Source organism: Peromyscus maniculatus, chromosome 13 (genome assembly GCF_049852395.1).
Source record: "Peromyscus maniculatus bairdii isolate BWxNUB_F1_BW_parent chromosome 13, HU_Pman_BW_mat_3.1, whole genome shotgun sequence".
In the NCBI taxonomy this organism is placed as follows: Eukaryota; Metazoa; Chordata; class Mammalia; order Rodentia; family Cricetidae; genus Peromyscus; species Peromyscus maniculatus.
In genome coordinates, this window is record NC_134864.1 from 6,233,415 (window position 1) to 6,248,157 (window position 14,743).

The 14,743-nt window shown below is 45.4% G+C and overlaps 1 protein-coding gene and 1 long non-coding RNA gene across 10 annotated transcripts in view; one reads left to right on the top strand and one right to left on the bottom strand.

Annotated features, from left to right (window-relative positions):
* Trpm8 (transient receptor potential cation channel subfamily M member 8) overlaps positions 1 to 11,626 on the top strand; it is an 82,948-nt gene extending 71,322 nt beyond the window's left edge. For 7 of the 8 annotated variants that reach the window (XM_076549553.1, XM_076549554.1, XM_076549555.1 and 4 more), the window contains 4 exons: positions 1,476 to 1,575; positions 2,876 to 2,909; positions 6,902 to 6,993; positions 10,599 to 11,626. In XM_076549553.1, the coding sequence (XP_076405668.1) occupies positions 1,476 to 1,575; positions 2,876 to 2,909; positions 6,902 to 6,952 (185 nt within the window). In that variant the 3' untranslated portion in view covers positions 6,953 to 6,993; positions 10,599 to 11,626. The remainder of the gene's footprint in view (positions 1 to 1,475; positions 1,576 to 2,875; positions 2,910 to 6,901; positions 6,994 to 10,598) is intronic. The other variant, XM_006988644.4, reaches the window with a different exon arrangement.
* On the bottom strand, positions 11,503 to 13,681 carry LOC121821979 (uncharacterized). 2 transcript variants are annotated; one of them, XR_006062878.2, is made up of 3 exons: positions 13,432 to 13,681; positions 12,938 to 13,129; positions 11,503 to 11,600 (listed from the first exon to the last, which is right to left on the bottom strand). It is a non-coding gene; the product is annotated as an uncharacterized LOC121821979 (long non-coding RNA). The 2 variants fall into 2 exon arrangements; XR_006062879.2 differs by lacking the exon at positions 11,503 to 11,600 and adding an exon at positions 11,845 to 11,918.
* Positions 13,682 to 14,743: the final 1,062 nt, after the last annotated feature.

Below are 14,743 nucleotides of genomic sequence, written 5' to 3' on the forward strand. Positions count from 1 at the left end.
GAAATGTCTAGACAAAGACTATGCATTATCTCCAATTCTTTGGGTAATGTCTCCCACAGCCTTCTCATCCTCTATTAAGTTGTAGCAGTGGATGGATTTTTCCTATAAGATGGGTGGGTGCTTCTGCACATTTTTGCTGGCACATGTATGTCCTTTAGAGCCTGCTAGTTTTTCAGTACCGTTGGTGGAAAGGTTAGGCCGCCATTTCAGCTGGCCTCTCCCTGGCTGCTAAGGAAGCAGGCCATTTTTCTTGGCTGTTTGTTGTTCCTCTTCTGACTGCCTGTGTCCAGGAGTTTCAGTCTTGTATTGTTGAGTTCTAAGATTTAGTCTGAAGGAAAGACATTGGAAACTACTCCAAAATGCACTTGAAAGGAAATTGGTTAGGAACTGTTTTGAAAAGTAACAACAGCCATTTAAAGATAAAGGCATGTTTGCTGTATGTAATTTTCTCGAATCTAGTCACTCACATATTACTTTAATCCCCAATTAACTTTTTTCAGTCCAGTAAGGCATTAGAGTTTATAGACTTTAACATGAGAATGCACACATTTGAATGATAAGTTAAGGGTAAAACCCACACAAATCACCAGGTATGGTGGCACATGCCTTTAATCCCAGCACTCAGGAGGCAGAGGCAGGTGGATCTCTGTGAGTTGCAGGCCAGCCTGGGCTACAAAGTGAGTTCCAGGACAGTTAGGACTATCACACAGAGAAACCCTGTCTTGAAAAATAAAACAACAATCAAACAAACAAACAAACCACAATCCATTCCAAGTGGCCCCTACACAAATATCTCTTGTCCCCGAGAATTTCTGGGGTTTGGTGTCCATTGCAAACATTAATCATCTTAATGATGTGGTTTTTTGTTTGGTCTCCATCTGGAAGGCCAGACACCGTAAGAAATTGAAGTAAGAATCTCCTGGAACAGGTCCCAGGCCAGTCTGTAAAGTTCGCCCTGACTTAGAGGAAAGGGGAAGAATAGTGGTAAGGCTTTCTTTATGACCCACTCCCAGACTGCCTGCTTCGGAGTAGAACCAATGTCGTCAGATTGCTCTCCTCTAAAGACCTCCTGCTTTTATACTGAGAGTTGGGAAACCTGTAGTAAGTATCCAACTGAATGGTTTAGTGTTTCCTTGTCCTCAGAACAAAGGGGTAGGACTCACCAAATGTGGGCACCCAAATCATTAGTGGAGTGATCGAAGTCTAAAAGACAGACGAGGTTCAAATGGATCTCTATTTAGAATAAAGATCACATTCTTAGTTCACACAGCAGCTCCTACCCTCATTCTTACTGAGAAATTCATTCGTATCCCATCTCTCTGCTTCGTCACTAGTAAAAAACGGTAGTCAGATCTGCCTGTGCAGACAAATCTAATTGTCTTAATTCCAGAGTCTCTCAGATGCCTGGAAGGCATTGGTTTGGGAAATTGGGGCAGACAGACAACCTGAACAGTTTCCTTTTCTCATTATTTCAGGTTTCCGAAATGAGGACAACGAGACTTTGGCGTGGGAGGGCGTCATGAAGGAGAATTACCTTGTCAAGATCAACACGAAAGCCAACGACAGCTCAGAGGAGTATGTCAGTCACTCACTTCTGTGGCAAGGCACCTTTTGTATATGTGAACTGGAAGGACAGGGGCAGCTTATCTGATCATGCTCAGTAAGACGTGTTTTCACTGGAGAGTGAGAGCGCCTCAAAAATACTACTGAGGCGATTGTAGATGACAAATACTTAGACATATGAAACCCCTCAACACAGGGAGAAATCAAACCTCAGTTAATCTGATTGTTTCCCTAAAGAGCATGGGACAGAAAGGGGTGCTTGGAGGCTTCATCTTTCTCTTGGGACAGTGAGACATCCTGTGTTCAAGGTGCTGAGATCTTGAATGTAGAAGGATAGACATTTTTGGTTGTGAGCTCAGCCTTTAATGGTGCACACCTTTAATCACAGCACTTGGGAGGTAGAGGCAGGCAGATCTCTGAGTTCAAAGCCAACCTGGTCTACAGAGCGAGTTCCAAGACAGCCAAGGCTACACAGAGAAACTCTGCCTTCCAAACAAACAAAAAGAAGATGAGGAGGAAGAAGAAGGATAGATAGTGGCATCCACAGAACCCAGAAACAGGAGCCACAGCTGCAGTAATGAGCCCCAGGAAGCCTCGGAGGTCATGAGTACCTGTATTATCTTGAGGAGCCCCTGGTGCATTGGTCTGCAGTGCTGAACGACACAGGCAGAGGAGGCTGTTGCAAGCTATCTCCAGAAAGTGCTGACTATCATTTTTCAATTGTGGGGGGCTTTTTATAAATCCTCATATGACCCCCCAAGTCATTCAGTTTCTTGAAGAAGTAGGGATGTCAGCCAAGTCTGCAGATGGTATATACGTAGTGAGTTAGGGGGTCTTTGAAAGCCTGCTCCTCCTAAGGTTGGCTTCCTCAGTGACAGCTGTCACTTTTTCTAAGTGCTCAAACATATCTCAAAATGTACTCTAACCAGTAGGAGTAAATATGAGTACAACTAATCTCTTTGTTAGAATCAACCCAGCGACTGAGGGGTACAGGATGCTCTTTCTCTAGAGACAGCATGGATGCCTGTATTCTAGACTCCTGTGTTCTGGATGTGGAGGAAGGCAGATCTTCTGAGTCAACTTTTACCACCCTGTCATCAGGCTTTTCTGTCTTTCTAATTGGGGCGAGAAAGGAATTCTGCTTTGCTTGGGGATGAGGAAGAAAATCAGAGAGATCAATGCAGCTGCCCCTGGCCTGAGCCCAAACTGAGGAGTGTACATAATCTGCCTTCTGTCCTTTGAAAGATGAAAAGAGGGCCGAAGAGCCTCCCTCAGACTCTCTCTCTTAGTTTATTTTCTAATTTCCTTGCAGGATGAGGCATCGGTTTAGACAACTGGATACGAAGGTATGGCTCAGAGTTCCAGAATGATTTGTCTGTGATATCTTGGAGTGTTCAGCCACAGGCTAGTGTACAAAGTCAGACAGCAAAATAAGACATGCATTGTTAAAAAATTAGACATGGTTCTGCTCAGCTGTCTGCATGGTTCACCTAAGAGCTGGAGCCTGGAGCAGAATTGCTTCTTAAGCTCTCAGCCCTCATGCAGAATAGCCCAGAAATGCCACTTCCAGTAGATTTGACTGTCAACTTGACACAATCTAAAATCACCTTGGAATTGGGGTCTCAGTGACTATCTAGATCAGTTGGTCCTATGGGCATGTCTGTAAGGGATTGTCTTAATTACATTAGTGAACAAAGGAAGACCCAGCCCACTGTGGGTGGCACCATTCCCCTGGTTTGGGTTCTAGACTGTATAAGAATAGAAAAAAATGAGCTGAGTTTATATATTCAGGCACTCATTTCTCCCTGCTCTCACTGTGGATGTGATGTGATGAGCTCCCTCAAGCTTCTGCCACTGTGAATATATTTAAGGTATACAGTTGGATGTTTTGACACTTGTATACATCACAAAATGATCACCACAATCCAGTGTTTGAAGCCCTAGCCACACAGTGCAGTGCCTCCCATGAGCTGCCTTGCTGCCTCTACCTCCCTTTCTGTCTCCTTCTCTGTCCTCTTTCTTCCCACTCCAAATAACCAAAATTCCCTCCTTTCCATTCATAGAATTTTGGGGACCATGTTCTGAGCTTTTGTTTCTAGAGCAAGCATTTAGAATATTTTTGTTTTCCTTTTAAATTGACTTTATTTCTGAACAGCTCCATTGAGATATCATTGACATAAATTCAATATATTTGAGGTATACAGTTGGATATTTTGATTCATGCATACATTGCAAAATTATCACCACAATCTAGCCCAGCTAATTTACATACCTAAACCGTTACTATCTGCATGTGTCCTAGGATTCAATTTAGACCTGTGATCCCAGCACATCTCATGTATATAGATAATATTAATGTCTAGGTGGATATTAACACATGAATACAATATAATAGTAATCAATCTCACCTCAGTGTACAGTAGATCCATTGGCATATTCCTCCCTTCCCTAAACCTCTTGCCTCTTTTAGGCTGTACATGCGAGTGAGATCATATGGGAGGGGGTTACCTGTCTGTGCCTCGCTTATTTCACTCAGGCCAGTGTCATCTTGACCATCTGTGTTCCTGCAGATGGTAGAATTTCCTTCCTTTCTTCAAGGTGAAATTGTTCTCCACTGAGTCCATGAACCACATTTTACTTGGGTTATTTCTGGGACTTTGACTAGTGCTGCAGTGAACAGGACAGCATAGGATATCATCCTCCTGACATCAGCTCTTTAGCTGTGTACCAGGAGTGGGGTAGCTAGGTTTTTCTTTCTTTCTTTTTTTCTTTTTTTTTTTTTTGGCTAGGTTCTTTTTAACGTTTTGAGGAACTTCTATATTGTTTTCTGTAACAGAAATACCAATTTTACCAAATTCATTCCATTTTTTTCCCCAGGAAAAGTTTTTGGTGGAGTCTTTGTTACAAGATACTATTTAACACCCTATGCAAACAGATCTAGATAGTTTTTGTTTTCTTTTCTTACCTGATCACGTAGACTATGGCTCCCAACACCATTTAGAATAACAGTGGTGAGAGTGAGCAGTTTTGTCTTAAGATATTGGAGATGATGGAATATTGAGTATGGTGATAGTATTCTTTCTTCATAGTCTTTGTTGTGTCTACGTAAGTCCTTATTTTCTTGAGTTTCTATTGTAAAAGAAATCTGGAGTTTTGTGCTGATTTTTCTGCGTCTGGTGTATGGATCATGTTGCCTCTGTTTTCCATTTTATTCATTTAGTTTACTGCACCCATTGGTTTTCATATGCTCAACCATTCCTTCTGTTTGTTTGGATGTTTTTCAAGACAGGGTTTCTGTCTTGTGTAGCCCAGGCTGTCCCGGGACTTACTCTGTAGATCAGGCTGGCTTTGAACTCATAGAGAGCCACCTGCCTTTGCCTCCTGAGTGCTGGGATTAAAGGCATGTGACACTACCACCTGGCATGCAGAACCATCCTTATATCCCAGGGATAAATTGCATTTAGTTGTGGTGTATGGTCATTTTCATGTTCTTGAATTGAGTTCCCTATTACTGATGTTTTTGCATCTTTACTCACTGGGATGTTGGCCTGTAGTTCTCTCTTCTGTCTTTATCAGTCTTTGGGACCAGAGAAATCTTGGCCTCATGCATGGAGCCTGGAAGCAGTCCCTCTTCTATTTTGTGGAAGGGTCTAAATAGGATTGGTGTTTGCTCACCTTTAAATGTTGGATGGCGTTCACTCATGCGGCCACCTCTCTGTTCCTGAGCTTTTCTCCATTAGGAACATTTGATGTTGATTCTTCTTGTTTGCTACTAGTTTGTTTGAGCTTCATAGTCTTTAAAAATAGTTATTACATTTTCATTGTGTGTGTGTGTGTGTGTGTGTGTGTGCGCGCGCGCACGCGCGTGTGTATGCCACACTGTGGGTGCAGAGGTCATAGAACAACTCTTATGATTTGGTTCTCTCCTTCAACTGTGTAGGCCTGGGGGATCGAACTCAGGTCACCAGCCTTAGTGGTAGGTGCCTTTACCTGCTGAGCCATCTCGTAAGCCCTGGGTTCTGTATTCTTGATTCAGTCTCGTTAGGCTGTATGTATTTAGAGAAGGCCCTGTCTAAGTGAGTTTCTAGTACCATAGTGGCTTGCAACCTGCCCTCATGGGGAATGAGAGCAGGAGGGAAGTGCTTATTTCATGGGACACCTGTTTTATCTGGCATGTGGTCTAATGACCTGTGGCCAGCCTGTCCCTGGAGCAGGAGTTTTGTATGGACTTGCAGGTGCCTTTGTGGCCCTTGGCTAGTCAGGTGCAGTTTATACCTGTCTGCCCATTACTCTAGTCACTGGAGTTCTGTGACTGAGTTCTGGAGCACTGTGTTCTCCCCACATCCGAGGAAAAGCCAGGCCCGAGCAGTCCCTGGCTCTTTAAGTCAGCACGTGACTACAACAGAAACAGCTTTGATTGCAGTCCAGCTAGAGGTTTGTTGGTTATGTTTATCTTTTCACAGAACTAACTCTTAGTTTTGCTTATTTTCTTTTTGTTTCTCTGTGTCACTTATTTTACTCTGAGAGTCTTGTGCTCTCCTCGAGGTGGCTTATTAATACCATCTTACTAGTGACAAAGTCCCCTGGGGGGAGCAAAAGCCTTTCCATCTCATTATAACTGAAAACAAAGTTAGTCACAGCTGACCTGAAGCCTGGAGGTGGCTTCTCACTGAGGCCATCACGTGTTAGCCATCTCGGGCTCTCTTGTTCTATTTTTTAAATTAAAGGAAGAGGTTCTCACTGGAAACAGGCCACATATCTGTCGTGTAGTGTGTCCCCCCGCCTCGCGTGCAAGTAAGTCACCCAGCAAGCTAGGAGCCAACTATAGAGAAATCAGAACCTGTCCATTCACATATATAAAGTACATCAAGGTGGCCCATGACTTAAAATGAGGCCACAGACCTCATATGATATGCAGAATAATCTTATGAATCATTTACGTAAGTTATATTTTGGAGTTTACTGTGTGTGTTTGTGTGTGTTAGGAAGCATACAGTCATATCTTGCTAGTATCTTTATAATTTTTAGTAGTGTTGTATTTTTGTATAGCAAAACTTCATTAGTATCTTATTAGTAACATCTTGCATACATTTCCATACATTACTTCTGTGCTGTCATAGTTTCGTGGGTCTAGGAGGAAAGAAACCCTTTTTGACTCGCATTTCATGGAGCTGATGTTGGTATTTTTGCTAACTGCTGACCGTAAGTAAGCAGTAAGCAGGGTCTGCCCTGTCTTCCTGTGTCTCATTTACTGGTTAGTGTGCTTGGCATTTAAAATGGAATGCTGGAAATCTGTCTTAAAACCAAGTTCTGTTTCTGTTTCTCCCCTCTTCCCAAGCTTAACGATCTCAAAGGTCTTCTGAAAGAGATTGCTAATAAAATCAAATAAGGCCGGTGAATGCTCATGGAGAGAAACCAGATTACAACAAGGTGAGCTGGCTGATGTCTTTTTTCTTTGCTCTGAAAATTTCAATGTTTTAAGGCTATTTTAAAGTTGTAGTAGTCTTCTCATTTTTTATTTTCGTATGTTATCAGCTTTGACGATAAAACATCGTACAAACAAACCAAATAAGTCACCGTCTAGAGACGGTGGAGTGGAAGTTCCTTCTCACGTCCCTCCCTGATGGCGGCTCCAGGGCACAGTTCCCTACAGCGTCTGTGGAACCTTTGCCAGCCTTCCAGCCAGTTTCACATATCAAAATGAGGCCATACTGACCTAATACTTGCTATTTTTTTCTTCCTTAATACTTCATCATGGATGTTTTTGTGGAAACATGCCTAAAATGTCCCTTATTCTTATGGTTTCTTATGTCTACTGCTGTGGGGTAGGTAGATGTATGCTGATTCCCTTTTCGTTAACTGAAAAGGCTCCAGGAGGCATGGGAGGGTTTTAACAACAGCTCATTTGCACAATAATGTGTAATTCAATTAATTGGCACCATGGACTCAAGGCTTTGCTCCAGCATCTCGCCATTTGTTTTAACCGTATTTTCCCAGAACCTGTCCAAATCCTGAGACCAAATGTTGAAAATTTTCGGAGCATGGGGAGGTGGGGAGAGAGGCGCACAGTTATGGGCATTCTACTGGTCTACAAGTAAACTGTAAGGGATAGAAACACAGGGAAGAATTCCCTTCTCCGTTGGTATTGGCAGTGTGGCAGAAGGGTTAGGGCCGTGGTGTGCTGGCCTCTTGCACTGACCTCTTCCTCTGGTCCCTATTGCTGACCCCTCACATCGATGTCGAGCACTGACGACCCCTCATTCTGACCCCTTGCACTGACCCCTCACGCTGACCTCTTGCACTGACCCCTCACGCTGACCCCTCACACTGACCCCTCACGCTGACCACTTGCACTGACCCCTCACGCTGACCCCTCAGGCTGACCCTTTGCACTGACCCCTCACGCTGACCCCTCGCACTGACCCCTCACGCTGACCTCTTGCACTGACCCCTCACGCTGACCCCTCACACTGACCCCTCACGCTGACCACTTGCACTGACCCCTCATGCTGACCCCTCACGCTGACCCCTCACACTCACCCCTCATGCTGACCCCTCACACTGACCCCTCACGCTGACCCCTTGCACTGACCCCTCACACTCACCCCTCACGCTGACCCCTCACACTCACCCCTCACGCTGACCCCTCACGCTGACCCCTCACACTGACCCCTCACATTCACCCCTCACACTGACCCTCACATTCACCCCTCATGCTGACCCCTCACACTCACCCCTCACGCTGACCCCTCACGCTGACCCCTCACACTGACCCCTCACACTCACCCCTCACACTGACCCTCACACTCACCCCTCACGCTGACCCCTTGCACTGTCTCCCACTGGCCCCTGAGCTCATCCCTGTGCTGTTCTTTGGCACTGGCCTCCTGTGCTGCCCTTTGCGCTGACCCTTACCTGCAGGAAGTACCCGGACTGCAGTTTCCCTCTGCAGAGCGGTCATGCTGCAGGGAAACGCTGGGGTCTTTGGCTGTTCATCCGTGTTCTTTGAGCCCTGGCTGTCCCAGCTCGTATCTATCTACAGCCCTCCATGGAAGACTCACACCCGATAGAATCTGAGACTGAGTGGCACTTCCTGAATGTGCTGAAGAATCCAGCCTTGAGCACTCAGGAGGAGCCCATTTCAGCACCTTCACAATGATGCTTAATTTAAAAAATTAAAGTTTAAAATAAACTGCACTTTAGATTTTGAAACTGTTTTTCTTAATGTATGAACTGGAAAAATACAGGAAGGAACAGACAGAACAATTCAAATGATAAAAATAAATCTAAATGTGACTAAAGAGTTGAAATAATCACAAAGGATTCAAATCCATACTAGTTCACTCGCCCAGAAAGCTCTGATCTCTCCCTTTCAGAGTTTTGACTGGGAGATGGACAAACAGACTGGCCTCTGACCCACCCACCCTGCTCTTAGCTTTGGCCTTAGTTAATACGTGCAGAGTTAATGAAAGGCTGAATAAAAATGACTTTCAGGGTGTAATATTTACTCTTACATGTATGCACCATGTACTGTGTGTACACAGTGTGTGCACCATGTATGTGCATGTGAAAAAGAAAGACAGGATGGAGAGAGAATCTAAGAAAACAAGTATCAAAGCCAGGTGTGGCCATGGCACTGGTGGAGGCATCTCCATCACCAGGGAGGCCGAGACAGGCGAACCTCTGTGTTTGCTGGCTGACCAAATCAGAGAGCTGTAGTCTGTGAGCTGTGAGAGACATGGTCTCCAAAGGTGGGCAGCGTCTGAGGAACTACACCGGAGACTGTCCTCTAAGTTCCACATGCAGAGGCACACACACACTAACACACACTAACATACACACTAACACACCTAACACATAGACTGGTACACTAACATATATTAACACATACTAGTACAGTAACATTCACTGACACATACACAGCCATATATGCTGATACACCTACCGAGACACACCAACATACATGCACACACACACTAACATGTACACACATGTACACTGATACACTAACATATACTAACACACTAACATACACTGTGAAGCAGACTAACACACAAACACATGTTAACATGCATTAACACGCACACTCACACAGAATAAAAACGCTAACACATACACTGACACACATACACACAGAGAAGAAAATATATGTCCCGTGAATTTCACCCAGTGACATCTTTAGAGACAATGAGTTTGTCACATGTGATCTTTGCATTCTGTTTACTTCCAGATAAGTTCTTGATGTTCATACCCTTAAGAAAAAGCTTTGCTGGTCGCCAGCCCTAAGTGTCTCAGCCTCTGGTCTCTCTGGTGCTGCGTTCTCTAGAGGGCTGGGGTCATGGCTTTCCGCTGGGATGGTGTGACAGGCAGAGAGCGTCAGCCTTGGAGGACTGAGAGCTGGTACAGGGTTGGGCAGGCAGACGGGTGTTTAACACGTCTCCCATCTCCATCCCGGTGTCAGTCTTTGGTCCAACTCCTTGGGCCTGTTTTGTCTTCCTCCTGCATGATGGCTGGAAGTAAGACTCAGAGCAAGACTTGCCATTGCTTTCTCCACTTTGCACCCCAGGAGTAGGCAGCCTCTCCCAGAACCACGGGGCGGGGATGGGGGTGGGCGTCCTTGGAGACGGCCTGCTTTCCAGAGAATGGGCTCCTGGTTGCATCGTTTCATTTTCTTTCTGAAAAAGGAAGCTTTTGATGACCCTTCAAGAGTCATTTGAAAACTGCATTTTGATCAATGTTTTGGTTTTCAACTTGATTATTCTATAGTTTTGATTATTCATGGAGCAACCACTGAGCAAAGAAAGTCCATATTGGTTCTCTGAGACTTCACTTGGATGAGTTGGGGCTTGCTCAGTGAACCTCACAGGGCTCACACAGGCAGACTCCCAGACAGCCTCAGTTAGTGTCACAAGCTAACCTCTTGGGTGTGGTGGCATACTCAGACCTCTTCCCAGCATATTTTTGAAACAAGCCTGGCTATCAGCGAGTGGAGGTGTGGAACTTATTCTGAGTTCACCATTTTCTTGTTTTCACAGGTAAAATCAGCCATCTGGATTGGGAGGCTCATGGGACACTGATGGACAGTACACAATTGACTTCTGAAGGAGAGTTTTCAGGTTCCTGAGCACAGAGCCAATGACTTGTAGTCACTCTTGAGGGCAGAAGTCAGGGAGCAAAGTATATGGAGGACTTTGTCCACGAAGAGGGCTGTAAAGGATCACATGTTCCTCCACGAGGGTCCCTGCACATTCTGCATCTCGGAACCCTGTGCTACGTCGAGTGTTCAAGTGTTTGCACATCTTCTTTGTCCCTTGAACTTGGCCACCTTTGTCCCGTGCATCTCCCGTGACAACGCTCCTGACCCTGACTTTATACCTGTGCTGTTATTTCCCATTTTCCCCTTGTCTGCGTTGTATGATGAACTCGTTGACATACTGTTAAAAAGTTCTACCCCCGACCCCAGTCAGGCCACATTCTAGAACACCCTAAAGCAACTTCTCCTTTCTCACATGTCAAAGGAGGACCACCGAGGCAGTGCAGTCCTCTTGGGCTCCCAGGACTCCTGCTGAAGGGATCACTGTTCTTACTAGTGTGAAAAGTCGCCCAGGAGGAACCCTCGAGAGGCGTCCTCGCTCATTTTGTTTTCGCTGGGTGTGCCCCTCCTCTGCTCCCATAATTCCCCATTAAAAATAGCAAATGGATATGGCGGGGAATTAGACAGCGTAAGTGTACATAAGCAACCCCCCAACCCTCGGGTAATCATTGCTCACACTTCTGTGTGTTTGCTCAAGTCCAGCTTTCTCTATGCATGATGTACTCCACTTTAAAAATCTTACATGACGTCATCATCTGCACAGACGGCTTTGTATGGGCCTTGGCACCAACTGTTTTATTGAAGTTATTTTCTTCACAGTCTTCACAAGCATTATCAGTCATTCAGTAATATTCAAGCCTCTAGCAATTTCCATAATGTAGGTCATTGATAGCTGACTCCACCTGGCCATCAAAATGAACATCTTTGAGCATGCGTCTTCTTTCTGCATTAAAAGCATCGAGAAATCTCTCTAGGATACTAGATTCTTTGGGATATCTGTTGATTATCAAATCACTTACAAGACTTTCTTCATCAGTGTATAGAAAAATAGGAATTACTGGCAATGCATAGGGCCATAAGATATGTGGGGCTCTCTCTATTAAGACATGGTATCAGATTTAGCCTTTCCGTTAGGAAGAAGCCAGCATTCTTGTTTGGGCATTGTGGAGTGTGCAGGCATTGGTACCAACTTCCAGTGGTCATCTCTGCGAGTACCACACTCCTCCTCCTTGAACCGGCGGCGTCTGTGCTCAGAGATGTGCTAGGAGAGCAGAAGGCGCTTTAGCACTTGTAATTAGCTTTTCAGCTTCTTCATCAACCATACACTTAGCACTGGAGGAGGGACCCTCAGCGGGAGGCCGGTGAATGAATATTTAGAAGAATGACCAAAGCGTCAAGCCAGATGTGTTTATTTTTATTTGGTCTGGCTGGCTATTCACACCCTGCACAGTGATAGCGGAGACCAGAGGAATAAAGGCTACCTGTTACTTAAACCCACCCTGACCTCACAGGGCTCTCATCAGGGTTTTGAAAGCAGAGAGTGGATGAGACGAATTTACATAATGAAAATGGCCGATGGGTGGAAAGTTGAGCATTTCTCTGTTAGCAAGAGCATTCCACTTCCGTTTCACCCTGATGACCAAGGTGCTTGCCATGACTGAAACCGCCGGGAGGAAGGGTCCATCCTCTCTTTAGGGATTTGCCAAAAATAAAATCTATGACAGCACACAGACTGTGTGGACGTTAAGTCCCAGGCCCTTACCTTCAACTGAAGTAAGGAACCTGAATAAAAGAAGTAAATTAAATTTAAAATTCCCTGTAAGACCAAGTTAGCCTAGCCTGTCTGCCAGTCCACACTTAATGAATGTGAATCATAGTTCCATTCCGTGTCTCAACTGGCTTAAGAAAACAGACTTTGCACACATTATGCTCCTATTGACCCTAAAGAAGAATTAGACAATGCTCAGAGTTTTCTTTTGTTCAGTGTGGAACTATCAAGCTTTCCAAGTGGGATCTCCACATGCTTACTCTGCAGGATGTATGCTCATATGACATTATTTCTACTGTATCTCATGAAAATATCACGTGTGTTTGGCTGTTTGTCAAATCAAAGGTGCTAGCTACATCCTTCAGCCTGGTCCTAACCATCTGTAGATTTGTGCACAACTTCAGAGAACCCTGCAACATGCCTTCAACCAATGTGAGAGAGCATTAAACTGTGAAGGAGTTGTCCTGGTCATATGTGTCATTCTAGTGAGAGTGGAAATAAAGGTCACTCACCGAGTTACAGTTGCTCCTAAAGGGACTCAGTTCAGAGTTTCAGGGCGGACAACTGGACCACTCTGGGTGCAGGAGAAGCAAGCCCCGTGGCTGCACTCGGCATCGAGGGATTTCGATCCTGCGGTAATCCTGGTAAACGTATTGACTACTTTCCCATTGCTGTGATGAAGCCCCATGATCAACGGTAACTTGCTGCGGGCATGGTGACAGGAGCAGAGAGCTGAGAGCTCACATCTTAAAACACACACACACACACACACACACACACACACACACACACACACACACACACACACACACACACACCAGAGAGAGCAAGCTAGAAGTGGCGAGGGCATTTTAATCTCAAAGCCGGCCTGTAATTTCTCCAGCAGGACGACACCTCCTGAACCTCCCCAAACAACATCACCAGCTGCGAATCAACTGCTCAAAACCACCACAGTAGGTTTTGCTTAGGCACCCATCTGTAATCCTAAGGGTCTCCAGCTACTCACCCAGAGGTACCCCGTTGTGTCCCCCATGCTTTGTGAGGTTCCAGGGGTTTAGATGTAGGCTTGTCAGCAGGCTGGCAGATTACCCTGGGCTAACATGGACTCTTTCAGCCACAGCCTCACTCCACAATAGAGCCACCTGTGCCCAGTGTGGGACGAGGGTTGCTTGGTGTAGTTATGTCCCTGCTAGTGTTCCTGAGTCCTTCTGCTCCAAAGGTGCAAGTTTTTTATTTTCCACGAGAGGAATCGGGAAACGCATCTTCCCCCACCTGCTTCTTTGTGGTCTGCAGGAGACTGAGCATGTGGTTGTCATGGAGACGGTTGCTGACTACAGCCTCTGTCTTAAAAACAAGCTGCTCAGAAGTCAGGCCCTCAGTCTGTGCTGGAACTGGGCATCTTTCTTTACCCTCTGCTCCAAGCATGAGGACATGGGACTTTATTCTCCTGAAGACAAAACATTTCAGTGTGTGGTGGTAGCCTACCCCATTTTTCTGATCAGACACCTCTGAAATTCAGGTAGTTGGGGTCCAGCTGGGCTATGCGAAAACATCCACACCAACCGTCAGCACCAGTGCGTTTCATCAGTTTGCATTTTCCCCTAGAGAAGTCTTGGTTGTCAAGTTCCCCTCGCTCGGCATACATGTCCGTCTTTTTGTATCTCTCCTGTGATCACTTCATTGGGAAGGGAATGACTTCAAATAATGGGGAGGAATTGGCAGGCTTTGCTTCCTACCATTTTATAAACCTTTGTGGGTAGAAGAAGTGAATCTAAGACAGGGAGTCAACACCAAAAGGTGGAATATTAACTAAATGCAGGGTGGGATCGAACACAGAGAGACTGAGGATGAGGATGGGAGGATGAAGGGCTCTCCCAGGATGCAGCCTGGCTGTAGCAATGAGATTGGCTTCCTCTGAACTCCCCTCAGGGAGACCATCTGGTCTTTGCACTTGGAGTTTGCCTCAAGAAACAGGACGAGGTAGGGACAGGACCTGCGTGATGGATGATGGGTAGTCACTGCTAGGTATCAGGCAGTGTGGGGCATTTGGATTCGTTGGAGAATCTTGTGAATGCAAGGAGAAGAGAAAGCAGCTGGAAAGGAATGAGTTAGAGGAATGAGCTGAGGGGAGTATGTTTAGGACCCCTCAAATTTGTGCAACAGTACAAATCTTTTCTAGAAGATGTATACAGATCTGGGCTGACCTAAAACTCAGGCTAGAGCATTTGTCCGATATGCATAATGTCCTGGGTTTGACTCCTAGCATTGTGTTTATACACTCATACATGCCCGACATACACAATGTAGTCAATCAGATC